Source organism: Hipposideros armiger, unplaced genomic scaffold (assembly GCF_001890085.2).
Source record: "Hipposideros armiger isolate ML-2016 unplaced genomic scaffold, ASM189008v1 scaffold_148, whole genome shotgun sequence".
NCBI lineage: Eukaryota > Metazoa > Chordata > Mammalia > Chiroptera > Hipposideridae > Hipposideros > Hipposideros armiger.
In genome coordinates, this window is record NW_017731498.1 from 3,001,913 (window position 1) to 3,022,310 (window position 20,398).

Consider the following 20,398-nt stretch of genomic DNA (forward strand, 5'->3'; position numbering starts at 1 on the left):
CTACGCCATCGCTGGTGACTCACGGCAGCCCAGCTCCAGGTTGAGCTGTTGTTCACCATCTTAGCTGTAGAGGATGCAGCGTCACTGTCTCTCATGTGGGATCCAAACCGGGGCCCTGCTGCTCAGAGCTGGCATCCCAAGCCAACTCCTAACCAACGTGCCACCTGGCCAGCCCCAGACTGGGTAATTTCTATTCTTTTGTCTCCCAGTTTACTGTCTCTTTGCTCTGTTATCATTCAGCTGTTGAGCCTACCATAGGGCTTTCTTATTTGTTATTGTACATTTTTCAGTTCTAAAATTTTTATTTGATTCTTCCTTATATATTCTATGTCTTTGCTGAGGCTTTCAATTTTTTCATTTGTTTCAGCACGTTCATAATTGTTCACAGGAACATTTTTTTAAAAATCATATTTTAGCATAAAAATCTTTGGCAGATAATTTAACATCTGTATCTTCTCAGTGTTGGCATATATTGATTGTATTTTTTATCCAGGTTTAGATTTTCTGGTTCTTGGTATGATGAATAATTTGTATTGAAACTTGGACATTTTTGGATTAAGTTATGAGTGAATGTCTGTATTTTGTTTAAACCTTGTGTTTTAGCTTGTTTTTTTTGGTTTTTTTGACACTGCTCTGACAGGAAAAAGGTGGGGCAAGTGCTGCTTAGGTACTGTCAGGTAGAGGTAGAAGTGCAGGTTGTTCTTTTGGACTTCATTGACCCCCAAGATGTGGGAGCTCCTCATTTCTTCTGGGTGGGGGTGGGAGTTCTGGTTTCCACTAACACCACAGTGGGGGTGGTTGTTACCACTCTACAATGGTGAAAGTATTGAATTTCCATTAGGCCTCTTCCACAACCACCCCAGTGGGGAAGGGGAGAAGTGTTTCATTACTTCTGGGGTGGGGCAGAAGTCCAGGTTCCCTGTACAGTCTCCAGTAACACTGTGGGAGGAGGGGGACTCATTATCTATCAGTAGGAATAAGATTCTCAGTGTCCTTCTCTGATACCACCCTTAGTGGGGTGTTGGAGTACCTATACCTTCTAAGTGTGGAATTTTTGATGCTCCACTGAGATTTTACCAGCATGGTGAAGGTGGGGCTACAGTTTTACCTGTGACATAATAACCAGAGTAAAATGGTTATTGTCTGAAACTTTTCCATCTTGCTAGGCTGCACCTTTCCTGGTCTTTTAGCTGCAGAGAGCAGGCTTTTGAGGAGCTTTTTTTTGTCTGCACCCAATGGCATTTATGGTTTGCTAGTTTCTTTAGCACCCAATTTGGGACATATAAGGTAAAAAGAAAACCCAGGGAATTACCACCATGCTGTTCCTTGGTTCCAGTGGTCCCTAGCTGGTCTGACTTCTTTTCTTCTCTTATTAGTGTCTTCTTATGATTGTTTTATATATATATATAAATATATATATAAATATATAAATATATATATTGTTTTATATTTATATATATATATATATAATGCTTAAAGTTTTCGTTGTATTAAGTGAGAATAGGAAAAAGTACATCTATGCCATATTCCCCGCTATTATTTATGTTGTTGTTCAACTTGTCACATAATTGGCCAGTGGCTACTTGCCTTCTCTATATTTGTGACATAGCTCCATAATTTTTGAGCACATCTTTACTTTTTGGTTCAACAAAACATTCTAAGCTCACCTTGTGCTTTCCCTGCTCAATCCTGTAACCAGTGATTTCTGCAAGAATCGTTAGTTCCTTTCAGTGGAGAAGAGTAATTAGATCTGGGCACTAGGTGTGCTTATTGGTACTGGTGCTCCCAGGCCTTCTCAGTGGACAGAAAGTACAAACATACATAATTATATCTGTGATGATTAATTTTTGTGTGTCAATTTGGCTGGGTCAAGGTGCCCAGGTATTTATTTGGTCAAACAATATTCTGGATGTTTTTATGAGAGCGTTTTTGTAGGAGATTTACATTGAAATTAGTGGACTTTGAGTAAAGCAGATTGCCCTCCATAATGTGGATGGGCCTCACTCACTCGATCTGTTGAAGGCCTGACTAGAACAAAATACTGACCTCCCCCAAGAAAGAGGGAATTCTCCAGCCTGATGGACTTTGGATTAGAACTGTAATATCAGCTCTTCCCTGGGTTTCCAGCCTGAGGGCTCACCCTGCAGATTTTGGATTTGCCAACCTTCATAACTGCATGAGCTAATTCCTTAAAATTAATCTCTCTCTCTATACATACACATCCTATTCCTTCTGCTTCTATTGAGAAACCGAATATAATATTGATATTTATTTCTATATCAATTTCTGTATATTGAAAACCTGAGTTTATACCAATACTTAATTCCAATTAAGAGAAAATTCTAATATTCTTTTTTCATATTTTAACTCCCTTCTTTGATAGAGAGAAATCTAGTTTCCACTATCCTTAATATATTTACTTATTTGCTCAAGTCTCATTATAAGTTTTTGAGAGATGGTAGAATATATTTTGTCAGTTTTCCAACAGAGAGAAGTACAGTGTCCTGAGGATGGAGTTACTTCCTTTTCTCATTCTCACAAGGGTCTGTATAAACTTACGGTGGCCCCAGTTCTGCCTCAAGGGAACTGTTCTGGGAAAGCATCTGAGAAGCTGTTGGGCTGCCAGGGCCACAGCACATGTCATCTGGGTTTTAAAAGCTGAGTCATGGAAAATGGCAATAATGATATAGCTTGCATTTACATACATTTTCAGGGCTTTCACATGTTGATTTTACTTGTTCCTAACTATAACCTAGTCAGACAGTCAGGACGTTCATTATCAGCTTTATTGTGGTAGGTTCAATAATGGCCGTCTGAAAAATACTCCGGTCCTAATGAGATAGGAAAAATGATAGGCAGTCAGGGAAATGGCCTTGGTAGAGGGAATCAGGGCGGAAACCATAACAGAGCCAGGGAAATAATTTTATTAACTGACAGATAGGTTTAAGTCACAGGACCCGCCAGAGTGACAACCTTAGGTGGGGGAGGAAGAAAAGTTTTTTTATTCAAGTCAGGGATCCACAGGTAAAATGAGTGGAAGATAAAGATATCTTCAAAGCCCCAGCATTAAGATAACATAGTCCTGCCAGAACAGAGACACCAATTGCGCGCTTAGACAACTAGCCTGTTTGGAGAAACACCTCTTCCAGGCTGAGCAACAAAATAGATGTAATAAATATATAACTTGTAGGCACCAGTTTCCTCCCCAAATAAGCTAGGAAAAATATAAAACCAAAGCTTTTTGCCTTAGCCAGCGGGCACCCAGTCAGGACCCTCTCTTGTCTTGAGAGCTGCTATTTTCTGCTCTAATAAACTGTCCTTTGCTGCAACCTTTACCTCTCTGGTCTGTGTCTCCAATGTTCGGTGCTACGGTGCTACGAGACCAAGATCCCAGCTCCCAGCATTACACAAAACATCCTGCATCACTAATCCCTGGAACCTTATATTGCAAAAAGGTGCATGCTACCTTTTTTGGCAAAAAGGACTTTGTATATGTGATTAAACTAACAATTTTGAGATGAGGAGATTATCCTGGATTATGGTGGGCCCTAAATATACATGCATCCTTATCAGAGAATAGATTTGACACAGATGGAAGAGAAGGAGGTAGAGATGGAGTGAAGTGACCACAGGCTAAGGCGTATCAGTAGCCACCAGAAGCTGGAAAAGGAAAGGAACTGATTATCCCCTAAAGCCTCAATAGGGAGTGTGGCCCTACTGCCGCCTTGAATTTGGCCAGGTGATAACGATTTCTGATTTATGGCCTCCAGAACTGAGATTTTCAAAGCCACCAAGCTTGTGGCAATTTGTTACAATGGCTTCCAGAAACTAATACACCCATTTTTAACAAATGTGGAATCTGAAACTTGGAGAGGATAAATAACTTACTTAAGACCGTATAGCTAGTCCATGGCAGAGCTAGAATTCAAATTCAGGAGTACTGACTTGAAATCTAATGCTTATCTATCTGTGGTGGTTGCCTCCTCCCTTACTCAGCCCTTCCCCTCCAGTGAGACAGAGAGGATAGCAGAGAAAGCAAGCCAGGAGTGGTTGTCATCTTTGGGTGCTTTTCAAAAACACTAGGGGAACTTTTACAAAATACCGCTCTAGGTCTCACCCCAGACAATTGAATTAGACTCTTTCATGGTGGGCCCCAAGCAAAGATATTTTTACAAGCTCTCCAGATGATTCTAGGGTTCAGCCAAGTTTGAGAACCAGTTTGAGTGCAGTGATACCAATATGTTCATGTATACGAGAACTATGACTGTTTTTCTACATCTGAACTTGAATTCTGCTATTATATCAAGTGCCGGAAACTTAACCACTGTTAAATCAGGATCTGTCTGCTTCCCTTATCCTTTGATCTAGTGGTTATATGCAGTGATAGCTCAGCAGGGAACATCCAGTCCAGCAGTTCTCAACCTTCCTAATGCCGCAACCCCTTAATACAGTTCCTCATGTTGTGCTGACCCCCCAACCATAAAATTATTTTCGTTACTACTCTATAACTGTAATTTTGCTACTGTTATGAATAGTAATGTAAATATCTTTTTGTTTTCCGATGTCTTAGGCGACCCCTGTGAAAGGGTCGTTCGACCCCCCAAAGGGGTCGCGACCCACAGGTTGAGAACCGCTGATAGTCCTTGATGCTTTCATCTAACTAAGCTGGCGTCCTTGGATGCATCCCTCTTCCCAAACACTCTAGACCATTGCTCCTCACAGGTCTATCCCTCCTTGCTCCCACCGGCTGGCTGTCCATGCTTGTTTATGTAGTGCTCAATGGTTCTGGAAGCCTTTTTAGACTTTCCCAGCTCTGCTGGGGTGGGTACAAATCCTGGGAATATGATTCAGCTCTATGTGCTGGAGTGCACCAGCCTGCCAGAGGTTTCCACGCCTCTACCACCCCTGGGCTCAACGGATTTGGGGGCTCCCTCCATGCTCCTTGTTTTAGATCCCAATTCTCTTTGGGAGTGGAATTACCCTTCATCCTGGATACAATAGTCTTGGCGAGTGCACAACACAGGGACCCTCCTCAAGAAACCACCAGAGAGTGTCTAGTTTCCACACCCTTCTCTTTATCTTCTCCAGGAGCATTAGAATAATCTTAAAGAGCTGTGAAAAAAATTAGTGTTCTTTCCCTTATGCTATTTCTTTTCCCCCTTTTCCTGCATACCATCCCACCTTTAATCTCCTAGTAGACGGCAACAATAGACAAAGTGGGAGACTAGATAGAGGTCAAGGACACAAATGCCATTGTACTGGAGGAACAATTCTTTCCTTTCTTCCTCACCCTACTCTCCCTCCTACCTGCCTCGCACGCCTCAGGGGCTATTCTACCTAACACATTTTGTTATTCTTTACTGCCCACTACTAGTTTCTGAGAGCCTTGTAGATAAGGATTGTAATTTTTTTTTGCTGTGAAAAAAGTAGTTTCTTGGTAAAGCAATTTCATTTTTTAAGGCTTATCGCATAATGATGAAACAGCAGGTAGGCGGCCTATCATCATTTTACCTTACTCATGTCTTCAGTGAGGTGTCAAGGGGTGCAGTGGCTCTGAACTTAATAAATGCTGGGGGAGGAGTGCACCTCTTCCCTTGCTTGGGCCTCCAAAGGAGAGGGACCCCTTGGACCAGCACATTCTCTTTCTCACTCGCACTCTTACCCGTATTTCAGCTGCTGTTGTGCCTGTTTTTAAAACAGTATCACAGAGGATATAGCAGTGGTGATGTGACCTGAACTAGAAGCAAAGTTAACCCAGTTAGGCTCCTAGCAGGGCTATAGCCTTACATCTTATTTTAGTACATGGACTTATTCTGGATTTACCCACGTGCCCTTTAAATAACTGGCCTTGGACTCAGATGGTTGGTTGTACCGGTAACTCAACTACTGTGTTTACTGTCAATTGAAATGAGCAGGCTTGAAAATAAGTACGCCCTATTCATATCTCATGGGGTATGTGTTCCTAATAGAAACTGGCAGGTCACAACCCTGGCTTTTTGAACCCATTATTCAGGTTTTATTTGATTGGCAATGATGAGCAGTAGAAGGGTAGAGCAAGAGAGATTTGAGCTACCAAAGTCTGTTTTTCCCTCTCTCTGTTTCTAACTGCGCAGAATATCTTAGAGATGAAAGGAACCTTGAGGTTAGTCGCCCATGACTGCCAAGGGAACGAAAAAGTTCTTAAGAAAGTCCTGCCTTTAAGAACTGAGACTTTGGGTGCTGCAAAACAAAACAAAAAAAACAAAAACAAAACCCACTTCCATTCCCTAAGTCGATAAGCTGCTTGTATTAGATTTTTTCTTTATACAGTGCTGTTCTGTGAATCGGGTCATGTGCATCAGAAGTAGGTACCAGAGCCTGGCTAATGCTTGTCAGCAACACCCACCTGTTCCTAGGTTAAGCTCTTGCTCACTGAAATCGCTTTGACACATTTTGAAGCTTGATGTCCAGAGCGGAATACATGCCCAGTCATTGCCCAGGTCAGTTCTTTGACGGAGCACACGTCATCTCCGGGTTTTCAATGCACAATGTGTGCACCTGATTCATTCACAGAACTCTAAGAAGTTGAGTTCCTCAGATGGGGTCTGGTGAAGGTATTTTTTTTTAAAGCTTCTCAAGTGATTCTGGTGTGCCCTCTAGATCGATAACTAGTGACAAACCCTCTTTGAGCACCAGAATCGCTGTTTTATTTACTGTTGCATTCTAAGGACTCAACTCAGTGTTTGGCTCAAAGCAGACATTCAGTACTTATATTTTGAATGCACCCCATCTTACAGATGAAGCAACTGAGGCTCAGAGAAGATTACATAGGTTGGCGGCACTGGTCGTCCTTCCATTACATTTCACTAGGAATTATTCAGGTGCTTTCTGGCCGCAGGTCGGATATTGAGTCTGCGGTGTCCAGTTCCAAAGGTCAAAGTTTGCTTTGTAATTGCCCAGCCCAGCTTCTTTCTTAGCCTGGCAGTTTCTACCTGTCCCTGGCCGAAAGCGTCCGGCAACAGAAGAGTTAACCCGAGGCCCCGCCCCGACGCGTGAGGCCAGTAGGGGAGCGTGACGGGAGCCGCTGCGTAGCCCGGCACCTCGTATCGCTGCGCCTGCGCGCGGCGCGGAGGGGTCGGGGTTGGACTCAGAAATGGCTGCTTCCATATTCTACAGTCGGCTCTTGGCCGCCGCGACCCGTAGGAGCCACCCGCCCCGGACAGCGCTGCGGGCCGCCGCCCAGGTATTGCGGTCCAGCCCGCTCTTGCTTCGAGGGTCGGCAGGAGAAAGGGAGATGCGGGACACTTGGCTCCTGTGGGCGAGGTGTGAAAGGATCTGAGGCCCGGCTCGGGGTCATTTCTCAATCGGTGACATTGGGTGACATGGGGTGCCCTGCCAGGCCTGCGGGCGGCTCGCCCGGGAGTGAGTGCTGGCCGCCACTGCGAGGTGGCCCATGTTTGCATCGCTTTGCTCAGGGCCTCAGTCCGCGAGGAGCCCCGGCGACCCGCCTGCACCTACTCACCCAGTTTCCGAGGGGGCGGTGGGGAGCCAGGGTGGGGTCTGAGTGGGGGTGAAGGGTCCAGGGCAGTTTCTTCTGCCATTCCCCGGTCCCTTGGAGTGGGCGGAGGCTACCGCGGCCCCTCTTTGGAGAGGGGGCAAAATGCCCTTGAGGTGTACTTTCGTGTCCCTTGGGAGCAGTAGCATTCGGGACGGCTTCGCAGGATGAGCAGTGCTTGCTGACTGGGCTTTTCTGGGATGAGGCACGGAAGTTTCTTCCCTCCCCCAAGTAGTCCTGTATTGCTTCTGCTTGTTAATAATGGTAATAAGATGATGTTTATCAGCTTACCAGTTGGGGAAGTAAGAAAATACTCTTTGGATCACTTCGCTTTTGGATAGACTACAGCACAATGGCCACAGGTTTTGTTTTGTCTGTTGAGAGTTTACCGTGTGCTAGCTATGTGCTAAGCGTTTTACAGGTAGTCTCGCATTAGGCTTTTCAGCAACACGGTAAGGGAGCCATTAACGTCCGCATCATTGATGATGAAACTGTGGCTAAGAGAAGGAGTAATTTGGGTTAGGTCAGGAAGCAGGTGAGGCCAAAGCTGAGGTTTAATTCCACAACTGTCTGGCTCCAAAGCCTGTGTGCTTGTATCGGCTCTGCCGTTTTTTTCCAGAACGTAAGAATCAGACTATTCTTTTCAACGTTGATACCATGAAACTTATGGAAAGGCATAATTGGCTTCGGAAGTCAGTTCCAGAGTTTTAGATTATGCTCTGAAGTAGCTCCTCAGACATGCCATAAATGAATATATTCTGACCATTATTTTTCTTTTAAAAGTTGCTCATACTTTCAACTTAGAGGTAGTGAATTCAATGAGTTTGCTTCCTAATAGGAGAAGTGAATTTTTTTTTTGCTCCTGAATTTCCTTCTTAATGAGCCTTAAAAGGTGCTGTCTAGTTTTTAGAAAGGGGGGTGAATATGTTTTCATCCCAATCATAATCTTTATCCTTTTGGAAATTCCTTTATAAGCCTTTGTTTCCTCATATGGAGATGTCTGATATATTGTCTTATAACATCTCTTCTACCTTGATGTTAAATAATACAGCTTTAGAGTTTGGAATGACCCTAGTCTACGCCCTTGGTTTTGTAGATGAGGACACAGAGGTACAGGGTCTTAGGAAGCTTTTTCAAGGTCACACATTGAATTTAGCAGATTCTTTTAAACATTTTGTTTAGTTTTCTGACCCTCTTCTAGTTTCTGCCCCTTTTGTCCAGCGTGTATTTGATAAAATAGCTAATGTTGCAAGTAGATTAAATAATTTAAGATATTTTCTTGGTCGTTGTGAATCATACTCCCCAGTAACCATATTTTTCTGCATTTGAGTGTGTATTATTTAAACAAGGTGTGTGACTGGATGGGTGGTGATGTAGGGCTTTGGCCAGGAATTGGTGGCCTTTGGGCAGTTGGAATCTTCTAAGTGATAATATCAAGAAAGATAAATACTTAAATGTAGGAATCCTTGTTATTGTGCAGGAATTTGTATTACCAGCATAATTCAAAGCTGATGATATTTCAAGTTACAACTTCCAGTGGTGCAATGGAAAGGATCATCAAAATACTTCAGATATTAAAAAAAACCTTTAGAGTGGTATAAAAGCTATCAGCAGTACCTTATATGTACTACTAATTCTTTGTAAATACAGATATTTGAAAGAAACGATAAAAATATACAGTAGTCTCCCCTTATCCATGGGGGAGATGTTCCAAGACCCTCAGTGGATGCCTGAAACCATGGATAGTATCGTACCCTTTCATTTTTTTTTTCTGTATGTACATACCTATGATTAACTTATCAGTTAGGTACAGTAAGGGATTAGCAACAATAATAAAATAGAATAATTACAACAATATACCGTAATAGCAGTTACGTGAGTGGCTTTGGAGCCGTTAAGTAAAATAAGAGTTACTTGAACACAGGCACTGTGGTACCATGATAGTTAATCTGATAACAGAAATGACTACTAAGTGTGACTAACTGGCAGGTAGCATATACAGCGTGGATATACTGGACAAGGGGATGATTCACTCACTTTTCGGGCTGGATATAGCGGGACTCTGTGAGACTTCATCATGTTATTCTGAATGGTGTCCAATTTAAAACTTATGAATTGTTTATTTCTGGAATTTTCCATTTAATATTTTCAGACCAAGCTTGACCACTTAATTAGTTTCTAACTGAAACTGTGGAAAGCAAAACCACGGATAAGGGGAGACCGCTGTACCAGTTAAGGGAATTATTTTTTTTTAAAGATTTTATTGGGGAATTGGACAGTGTTGGGGAACTGGGGAATGGGAACATTGTGTTTTTCCATGACCCATCAGCTCCAAGTCAAGTTGTTGTCCTTCAGTCTTAGTTGTGGAGGGCGCAAGCTCAGCTCAAAGTCCATTCTCGGCTTTCAATGTATTGCGGTGGGGCGCAGCCCACCATCCCGTGTGGGAGTGGAACCAGTAACCTTGTTGTTCAGAGCACGCGCTCTCACCAGCTGAGCCATCCGGTCACCTGTTGGCAGCTCAGCGGCAGTTCATCTTGGGCGCAGTTCACTGGCCCATGTGGTAATCGAACTGGTGACCCTGTTGCTCAGAGCTTGCACTCTAACCAACTGAGCCACCCGTTCGGTCCCAAGGTAATTATTTAGAAGGGATGCATTAAAGATGATGTTGCAGATAAGTTTCCTGAGATGATATGTGTAGGCTATGAAATGGAGAGTTTCATGGAGGAAGTCTACTGGAAAGTGATCTCTTCATCGATCCCTGGAGGAGAGAGAAGGAAGAGGGATTGAGCAGAGGGAGAAGTAGAATTGTGGTGCAGTTGTGCAGGGGTCCCTGCTGTTTTAATGGGAGAGCTGCAACTAGGATGGTCCTTCTGAATGGTCACCAGACCTGGTGAGGTGCCAGGCCTTTGTATCCCTCCCTTAACCCCCTTTGACCAGTGATTGGATGCAGGGTGACAAAGGGAAGGAGGTGTGATTTTGGGCACGGAGGCTCCAATGAGAGGACTCAGCTGAGAGCTGTCTGCAGCCAGTACCCCCAGCAGAAGGGGCTGTGAATGCCTTGGTCCTGAAGGAAGGATCTGGACAGCACACCACAACACCACTACAGAGGAAGCCAGGGTTTTGAGTCTTGAGTGTATGAAAGAGTAATGGTACCAAGTCATTCAGTTATCACTTATCTAGTGCTAGGCAATTTGTTAGGTGGAATGGTGGAGAGAAGAAAGTTGGGAAGGATTTTTGGTTTTTGGGGAAAGATAAGATTGGTTTTAGATCTGCTGAATTTGGCCTGAGGTAGAAGTGCTCTATATAGATCATTAGAGGTTTGGTAGTAAAAATCAAATGAAAGACAAGGACTAAACATGATGAGGAAATAGTTAAAACTATAAGGGTAACATTTGGTATTTAGCTGCTAGATTAGCTTTTAGTTTTATGTTGTAGTTTAGATACTGTAAATATTATATTTTGATGATTTGATAAACAGGTTTATTACAGTTATGAATAACTCTAAACACATTATTTCGAGAAGGTGTTTTTAACAAGAATTACTGCGAGATCACTCTCATATGTAAATATGTCCCCAATTTCTTTAGGTTCTGGGAAGTTCTGGATTGTTTAACAACCATGGACTCCAAGTACAGCAGCAACAACAAAGGAATCTCTCCCTACACGAATACATGAGTATGGAATTGTTGCAAGAAGCTGGAGTCGCCATTCCCAAAGGACACGTGGCTAAGTCACCAGATGAAGCTTTTGCAATTGCAAAAAAATTAGGTACTAAATTAAAGAAACTCATTCCAGCCACCTTGACATGGGAACTCTGAATAAGATGCAAACTTTAAGAGAAGCAGAACTTTTTTGATTATTGACATTCTAAAATTATGAGACTATTATGAGCTCCCATAGTGCTATATTAACTTAGAATCACTTATATTGGCATTAGGAAGCTGAAGTCATATTTTTAGTTGGAATATAATGGATTGAGAAAGAAATTATGTTTACTACATAGTTTAAAAGTATGGTGGCTGTGATGGTTCTTCAGGGAATTGGTGAAAGACAATCTTAGCTGTTTATGTGGTTGTAAAACAGAATTCCAGTATTCTCCCCTCACCCGTTTTTTGACATGGAAAATGGAGCCAAAGGGGGAAAGAAGGAAGCTGAGCACTAAATTATAAACTCCATAATAGCAGGGTTTCTTTGTGTAATTTTGTTCACTGGTATCTCCTAAACTCTTAGAAGTAAATATATTTGTTAAATAAATTAAATAGTTGCCTATGTTTATTAATAAGTGTTTTCATTGAAAATAGAAAACTTAATAGCTTTTGTTAATTTGAATTTATATTAATCTCTTAATTAAAAAATAAATTAGAAAACATGCTTTAGTTTACATTTTTAAGGATATAATATGAGAACATATAATAATGAGTAATATACTGGCTATGAAATGCATTTTCTTTTTAATAGTATTTAAAATCCCACCAATTTTTTTGTGGGTTAACACTGTTAATTTCTCTTATATGTACTTTTGAATAATATGGCTTTAATGTGCTTTGCTTAAGACTTTGCTTTTATTAATTTTTCAAGGAAGATATGAAACATTTAAAATTTTTTTAAAAATTTAAAAATTTTTAAAAACTTTAAAATTTAATCTAGATTTGTACTTATTTGTTTCTAGAATGGGTTTTTCTTTCAAAAGTGAGGGCATGTACAATTTCAGAAAATTGTATATTGTAAACTATGTTTTTGAATGTGATGGTCTTGATTTCCTTGACTTGGAAGCATTTACAGTTTATTTACAGTTTTTTTTTGTTGTTGTTAATCAGAAAACAAATTCTTTTTATTCAGATTACAAACATATTTTTTATTTAGCAAAAGCCTTGCTTAAGTTCATCCTAATTTTGGTGAACTTAGTGGTGATTTATAAGTTGAACTTGTACATGATAAAAGATATACTGCATTTTTACCTTTGAAACACCATATAGGAGGCTCTTAAGGGTGAAGGCTTAAAGAAAACTCATGATTGTACTTTAAATTTCTGTAGTATTTCTTGCAAAGGCTACTTTTTAATAACTACCTTCTTGAGATTGAATCATATATATATATATATATATCCTAAATGTTAATTTCTAAAGACCCAGCTAAGTAAGAAGGACAACTTGGAAATGTAATTGAGAAAGTACATTGAGAATAAATTTTTCTTACTCTATCCATATGTCCTTAAGGATGAATTTCTAACCCTTTGACTTTCTTTTTTAATTTCTGTCAGTCTAATCTCTTAAATGATGCTGTTTTTTTTTGTTTACCAATTCTTTCCTTTGTAATAATGCTGAAGGTATAAAATGTTTTCCATGCCAATGTTAATAGGGCTTGATTTATATATAATGAAATCAGTAAAAGCTATTTTTTTTTCTATTTTCAAATTATTATAATTGGTTTTCTTTAGTTTTCCATATATTAACTCATTTAGTCTAATTTCATTGTTTTGTTAGAAAAAATAATTTGTGGAAACTTTCATAAAATGAGTAGGATTTGTTCGGATGCCAAACTTTTGATTTCTTTACTCCTTGTAAAAATCTTTAATGGTTCTTAGTGACAGAAGAAAGAATAGTTATGTTTAAGATATACTATAACTATGAGTATTTCTGGCAAGTTCTCTGGGGCCGGGTCTTACCAGTACTAAGGAGCAGGTAGGCAGCTCTGATTTTGACAGAAGGCACCTTGTTCATCTAGAAAGTGTGTTCTTGTTAAAGAACGCTGCGAATGATGATTATGTTATAGTATGGGAGCGGGATTAGTGACTAATGAGGACCTTTAAATCTAGAGGAGCAGAAATGCTACTTTTTAAAAGCTATATATAGTAACTACTATGAAGACATTGATAATTCTGTCTCTTGAAACAAATCATTAATATCAGAAGATATTGATTATGGGATCTAATTGCACAAGGTGTTGTATGAGGTGCCTTAGAAATACTTGGTTCTGTCCATCTAGCTAGCAATTCCCAATGCTGATTTTGACTACCTCAGGGTGATTTTTGCTTCTCGAATTATTGTAAAATTCGTAAAATGCTAATTCACGTGTTAAAAACTCTTAATTTACTGCCAATATACTAGGGTAAATGCATTACAGGGGTGACAAACTGTTGCTTCCCCTCAGTCCTGTGGGTGGTAGGGGAAGCTTAGTTAGCATGGGGCCCAGGGCCACTGAGCCCTGTAGCTGGTGATTTCTGATATAGCCCTGGCCTTTCCCCCGAGTATTTCCTACAAATTCTGTCATTTTCTATGTGTGTCATGATGTGAAGAAAGTAGGGAAGCATGGTTCTGGAGGCAAGTTTTACGTTTTGTGAATAAAGTTAGGGATGAAAGAAAGGTTGGAAAGAAATCTAATTCTAATTAGATTTAAAGACTATATGATTCCATAAAATGAAGGCTGATGAGCTTGAAGATCACACAGGAGTTTTTGGAATGGGTCATCAAAGGGATGGTAGTGAAGTGCGGAGAAACGAAGTAGTTATAATTTGGGGTCAGTTCTAAGATCCTGTTGCCATCTCTTTCTTACTTATTGGTTTTAGTAAGGCATTTGGCACAGTTCTTATACTTTTCCTATTGATTGTAGAAATATGGTTTGGATTCTAGTATAATTAGGTGGAATTTCAGTCTGGTTGAATAAGCGTGCAGAGGGTGCTGATTGATGAATGGCAGCCTTGAGGGAGATTTCTAATGGCACACAGTAGGACCTTTCCTTCTTTTTTCTTTTCAATGTTTTATTATGTGACTGTATATAAGGAATACTTAAAATATGTGTGAATGACTAAAGCTAGGAGGGATGGCGACTATATTTTAAAGATAATTTTGGGATCTCGACGTTTTGTCTGACTGGAGCAAAGGGCCAAATCTAATAAGACTGTAAGCTCCATGAGGGCAGGATAAGTCTCTTTTGCTCATTGATGTATCTACAGCTTCAGCACAGTATCCTGTACATAGATGTAACTGTTGGAATGAAACAATGGAATTGAATAAAATTTTTGTTTCAATTAGTTGTCCTCAGACTTATCTTCTAATCCTCCTCTCCATCTTGATGGGGACTGTATATCATTATTTTTCTTCCTTGTTTTTTCCTAAAGAGGGCATAGTTCAAAGTAGCCCAGGCGGGGATCAAGCCGGCAACCTTGCTGTTCAGAGCACAAGCTCTAACCACCTGAGCTACCACACCGCCTCTGTATATCATTATTATTATTATTTTAGCTTATCTTTTGTTGTGAGGGGCTTTTTTAGAAGGAACTTTTAAAGCATCATTTTGCCCTTAAGGAGTTCATATGCTTAAAGAAAGGAAACTGATACTTTAAGGGAAGAGCCTTCTGTCTTGTAAAATGTTTTTGAAAAGGTAGAGCTTCGTTATTCTTATTTTATACGTCATGTGTGAATTTACCAGTTTATGAATAGGAATGTTTGAATTTATCCCAGCAAAGCGCCCGTTTAACTATTGACCATTTTTACATTACATTTACACTGAATTACAGTTATCCTCTTCGGATATAATGGGTATTTCTAAAGTACTGGAAACCCATGACTTGACAGGTAACTAGAGACAGGTAAAACGACTATTGGCTGCTGTTTTTGGTTTGGGCACAAACTCTAATTTTTTATAGTCCCTTAGGCTACCTGTTGTTTTCTCAATGAGAAAATTTTTGTTAGTTTTAAGGAAATTGCTCAGTTTTCTCTAATCTTTATCTAATATTAAATGGTACACTTGGGAATGGTGGGGACTGTGGCAAATTGGAAAGGGCCTATCTTGTGTAACAAGGTCACTTCTAATCAACTCTAATACAGGGCCCACTATTTCTAGTTCTGAGTTTTTTCAAGAGCAGGGGAAAAGAAGGATTACCTTCATTTTTAAATGTCTTTTTATTCAACATTTAAAGAATATTATGTGCTAGGAACCCTCTCAGGAGTTTGTAAACATCAGTGAACACAACAAAGATTCTGGGGGAAAATCAGAATTCTCTACATTTTTAAATGCCCTTTTATTCAACATTCAGAAAACATTATGTGCTAGGAGCCCTCCCAGAAGTTTTAAACATCAGTGAATATAACAAAGATTCTACCCTTCTGGAGCCTATATTCTAGTGTGGGAGCAAAACAATAAACAGTAAACATGAGAAGTTATATATTATGTTTGAAAGTATTGACTTCTATGGAAAAAAATAGAAGAGCAAGGGGGATTGGTCATGGTTGAGGTATTAGGTAGGGTGATCAGGGTAAGCCTTGTGGACAATGTGAGATTTAAAGAAAAAGTTGAAGAGAATGAGGACCTTTCCCTAATGGCTATCTGGATGAAGAGTATTCCAGGCAGAAGGGAGTGTTGGAACCATGTCCTGAAGGCAGGAACAGTAGAGACTGGTGTAGCAAGTGGAGTGAGCAATGCGGAGGGCATAGGAGGTGAAGGAGGAATGCCGAGGGCTTGTACAGGGCCTTGTCAGGCCATTGTAGGGACTGTGGCTCTTAACTCTGAGTGAGTGTAAGGTTTTAAGTAGAGGAGTGAGGTACTCACTTGGGCTGCTGGTTTGAGAATATTCTGTCAAGGACAAGGGTAATTAATCTAGGTGAGATATAACACGGCTGGGACCAGGGTCCAAAGTGGAGATGATAAGGCATGGTCAAGATCCTGGATACATTTTGAAGATAGAAACAGTATCATTTCCTGACTGAATGAGAGTGGGGTGTGAGAAAGACGGTTTTATTAAAATACTACCTTGACGGCTCGTAGGGCCATCTTCTGACTTAAGTGTCTACAGTTTCAGTGTAGACTCAGTTTACATCATTAATTTTCTAAACATTCTTTTGTAATGATTAAGTGTAAACTTCAGGTCATTTTGTATTTGAACACAAACTGCATTTGCTGCCTCCTTGATTAGGTGGGAATCCCCTCATTTTGCCTGGTATCTACATTAGGGGACAAAAGTCTTTCCTCAATAGTAGAGTTCCCATCTTCAGCCTGTTGAAATACACATTTACGGAGTGGTGGTTATATCCCAGAGACTACAACAATAAGACAACCCTGACCTTAACCCTCACCTCAGAGGTTCATTTTTAGGTCATAATGTAACATTGGTGTTGCACTGCTGATATGGGTAAAATGCTATGAGAAGCAAAATGAGGGGGCTTTGAAATTCTGCCTCTTTGGGAGACAGAGAACGCCCCTCTAAAAGGTATCCTCCTGGATAATGACTGATAAGTAGTACCGAGGCTAAACAGCTAGTGTGTCGATTTTCATTATCAAGTTAGAAAGGGAAGAAAGAGAGATCAGTCTACCTGTTAAAGAAGAAAAATTCAGAGTATTTATTTTAAAAAAATGTTTTTAAGATTTATAATCATAACATTCTGGAATCTTTTGATAGACATACCTTAACTCCTGCTAGTACTTCTTACAGCTCAAGAATGTATACTAACAGGGCTTTCTGTTAGTGGAACAATGTAAGTTGGTGTCAGTAATGGCACTTTCCCCTGAAGTTATGGCATATTTCTGCTCAAAGCAGCATTTATAAACTCAAATTTTCACAAGATAGCAAGTTTACATGTGCCTAGAAAAGGGGGGAAGTATTAGGAAAACAGTTGAGTCTCGATATTGTACTTTTAATACCTTCCAAAATACCAGATGTTTAAAGTGTCAAGGAAAGGTAAAATTTACAGTATGCTCTAACAATGGTTTAATATGAGTGGCTAGTTTTTTTATGTGTGGATCTTTAGATGGCGAATGTTTTAAATGTTCTAATCTAGAAAATCTACATACATGGATGGCATGCTTCAGTTTTTGACATTGTGGATAAATGAGACTTTACTATATTTAGTAACACCGCTTAAAATGTATGCTTAAATAACAAAATATTGTATCTTGCCTGATTCTCTATGCTTATCTAATAGAAGTGTTTTTCTTCTAGGTTCAAAAGACGTTGTGATAAAGGCACAGGTTTTAGCTGGTGGTAGAGGAAAAGGAACATTTGAAAGTGGCCTTAAAGGAGGAGTGAAGATAGTTTTCTCGTAAGTCATGTATTTTTCAAGAAAAATTGTCGTTGCTAAATTAAAAAACACACGTGTAAAAGATTCCCCTCGTTACTGAATTGATGAAAATACTGAGATTTAAATATTAGATGCGATAAGATTTTGGCTATCATGTGCTTTCGTTTTATCACTTAGAGGAGAAAAGAATTTGAGTTCTTTTTTTTATTTCAGTCCAGAAGAAGCAAAAGCTGTTTCCTCACAGATGATTGGGAAAAAGTTGTTTACGAAGCAAACGGGAGAAAAGGGCAGAATTTGCAATCAAGTATTGGTTTGTGAGCGAAGATATCCCAGGAGAGAATACTACTTTGCAATAACAATGGAAAGGTCATTTCAAGTAAGTGATTGTAGACATGATATATTTAGGATGATTCTATTACATTCAGTTTCAAAAGTTGGTTTTTCTTCTATTTGTATGGGAAGGATTACAAAGGCATGATCCATAATTTGTATATGTCATGAGCACAATATTTATTTTTGTGTCACTTTTAAAAAAAACAGCATGGTTAATGCGATAAAATTTAATATATAATATTGTGGTTAAAAAAAAAGCTATAGGCAAAACCCCGCTGATACGTAATCCATAGGATTTCCAAATTGTTAATTTGCCAAGTGCAACTTAAATAATCTCTGATTCATCTCTGGATTCCATAGACTGAGAAAATAATTTCTAGCAGAGTAAAATATTCTGACCAAAAAGGAAGTCTCTGAACCCAATAAGAGATTGTGTATCCCAGCTTCATCTTTTTCTTTTTCAGCCTTTTGGTATTTTTAATAGTTTGGGATTTGTTTGATTTGATACTTGGTAAGCTAAAAGGTGACCTTCAATAGCAAATGATATGATTCTAAGGAGCGCACCCTAGCTCTGCTCTCCTCTCTTAAGGGAACTGAAAATGTTAGCAGTAAACTTAAGGCATCAGGGGAAGAGAAAAATCTTTTCCTAGACCTGGTGTTGAGAGAGAGCATTGGTAATCATTTTATACTATAATTATTTGACTTTGAGTGCATTGGTTAAGTTTCATGAGCTGAGTCTGTGTGGTAACCAGCTTGTCTTCTGAAGTAAGCTGGGTATATTTGGAAACCCTGATGAGGATTTGATGTAGCACATTACTAATTACAAAATTAGTAATGTTAGAAAAATTTTAAGGGTCATGAAAATAGTTTTCTAAAATACAACAGCTTTTTTAAAAAAGAGCTATTTTCTGTATTTCTCCCCCTCCCCCTACAGTTAATCTTCTGGTAGTGTTTGAATTGTATTTTAAGTGTCTTTGTAACTTTTAATTTTTATAAGGAAGTATTTCTTATGATATAACACTAGGTGGTAGTAAAAATCCACTCAGTATAGACGATAAAAAGCATTGTCTTATTCGTGATGTCTTTATAGGTTTCTCTATATCAGCGGTTCTCAACCTTCCTAATGTCGCGACCCCTTACCTTAATACAGTTCCTCATGTTGTGGTGACCCCCAACCATAAAATTATTTTCGTTGCTACTCTATGACTGTAATTTTGCTACTGTTATGAATTGTAATGTAAATATCTTTTTGTTTTCCGATGGTCTTACGCGACCCCTGTGAAAGGGTTGTTCAACCCCCAAAGGGGTCGTGACCCACAGGTTGAGAACCGCTGCTCTATATGATAGAATTTAGTTTTGTAAGTTGGTTTAGAAATCCCATGAAAATAACCTTACATATTACACACATTTGCAAAAATTATATTTTTACAAATTCACTTATTTTCACTACATTTGCCTTTTTATTGATGTTATATATTAACATCTATTATTTTGTTCATTATTATGTTTTTACTTCTTGTTATAGCCAGAAACAAGGTATATATGCCTGAACATTTTGAGATATGAGTCCCATAATGTTGCACATTAAGTGTAGCTCATCTTGATTGGAGTAAATGTAGCAAACTGAACATGTGTTATTAAAGATATGATTATAACACACTAAATATATTTTATTAAAGATCTGGTAGAGCATTAAGGAAAAGCGAAATTTGAGTTCATTTTTAGAACTTGAATAGTCAGAGAACTAACTATTTGAGTCTCATTAAGGAAAAAATATTTTTATTTCATTTGCAAAAGTAATAGTTGTATAATTCAGACTAAAAATTTGATGGTACTAGTAATACGATTTGGCCAAAAACATGTTTTTTGATGCTGTCACACTGGACCAATGTAGAGCTGGTTGGTGTTACTTTTTGGGATATAGGGGACTGTTTTTGAGATCCCTATGGAGAGGTCCCTTAATAGAGACAAAAACAAACAAAAAAATCACCTGTTTATAAGAAAAAAAGAGCATTTTTGATTGAATTAAAGTACTATGCATAAGCATTAACTGATTATTAAAAGTTGCTTTTGTTGCTTATCTTTTTTTTAGGAGATGAGTCATAGGCTTCTTTAGTGTGTATCACACCAGGAAGCCTGGGCAGGCATATCTACTATAGGGTTGGTGTGTCAAAAAAATCAATTTAAGTACCTATTCTCTGTTTTGACACTTTTTAAAAATCAGATTTCTTAACATTTGCTGAGTGCTTGTTGAGCCCTTTTGGGCTGAGACAAATCTAATTTAACAGATCACCTTAGCTACTTTATTTTTCTAGTAACACATTGCAGTCTGCTATAAATGATTATATACTGTATCAGTTTTTTACTTTGCCTGCAATAGATATAAAATGTGCTACAAGAATTCCATATTTTATTTTTCATATTTATTTATTTATTTATTTTAAATTAGTTTCAGGTGTACAACACAGTGCAATAGTTATACTTTTTACACCTCAAAGTGACAACCCCCATCCCCCAATCC

The 20,398-nt window shown here is 39.1% G+C and overlaps 1 protein-coding gene across 2 annotated transcripts in view; it reads left to right on the forward strand.

Annotated features, from left to right (window-relative positions):
- Nucleotides 1–7,083: 7,083 nt before the first annotated feature.
- The window catches only part of SUCLA2 (succinate-CoA ligase ADP-forming subunit beta), a 45,567-nt gene continuing 32,252 nt past the window's right edge, over nt 7,084–20,398 (forward strand). Inside the window, exons 1-4 of one of the 2 annotated variants that reach the window (XM_019650859.1) lie at nt 7,084–7,222; nt 11,122–11,302; nt 17,466–17,565; nt 17,758–17,920. In XM_019650859.1, the coding sequence (XP_019506404.1) occupies nt 7,133–7,222; nt 11,122–11,302; nt 17,466–17,565; nt 17,758–17,920 (534 nt within the window). In that variant the 5' untranslated portion in view covers nt 7,084–7,132. Of the gene's footprint in view, nt 7,223–7,697; nt 7,799–11,121; nt 11,303–17,465; nt 17,566–17,757; nt 17,921–20,398 lie in introns of those variants that run through there. The other variant, XM_019650860.1, reaches the window with a different exon arrangement.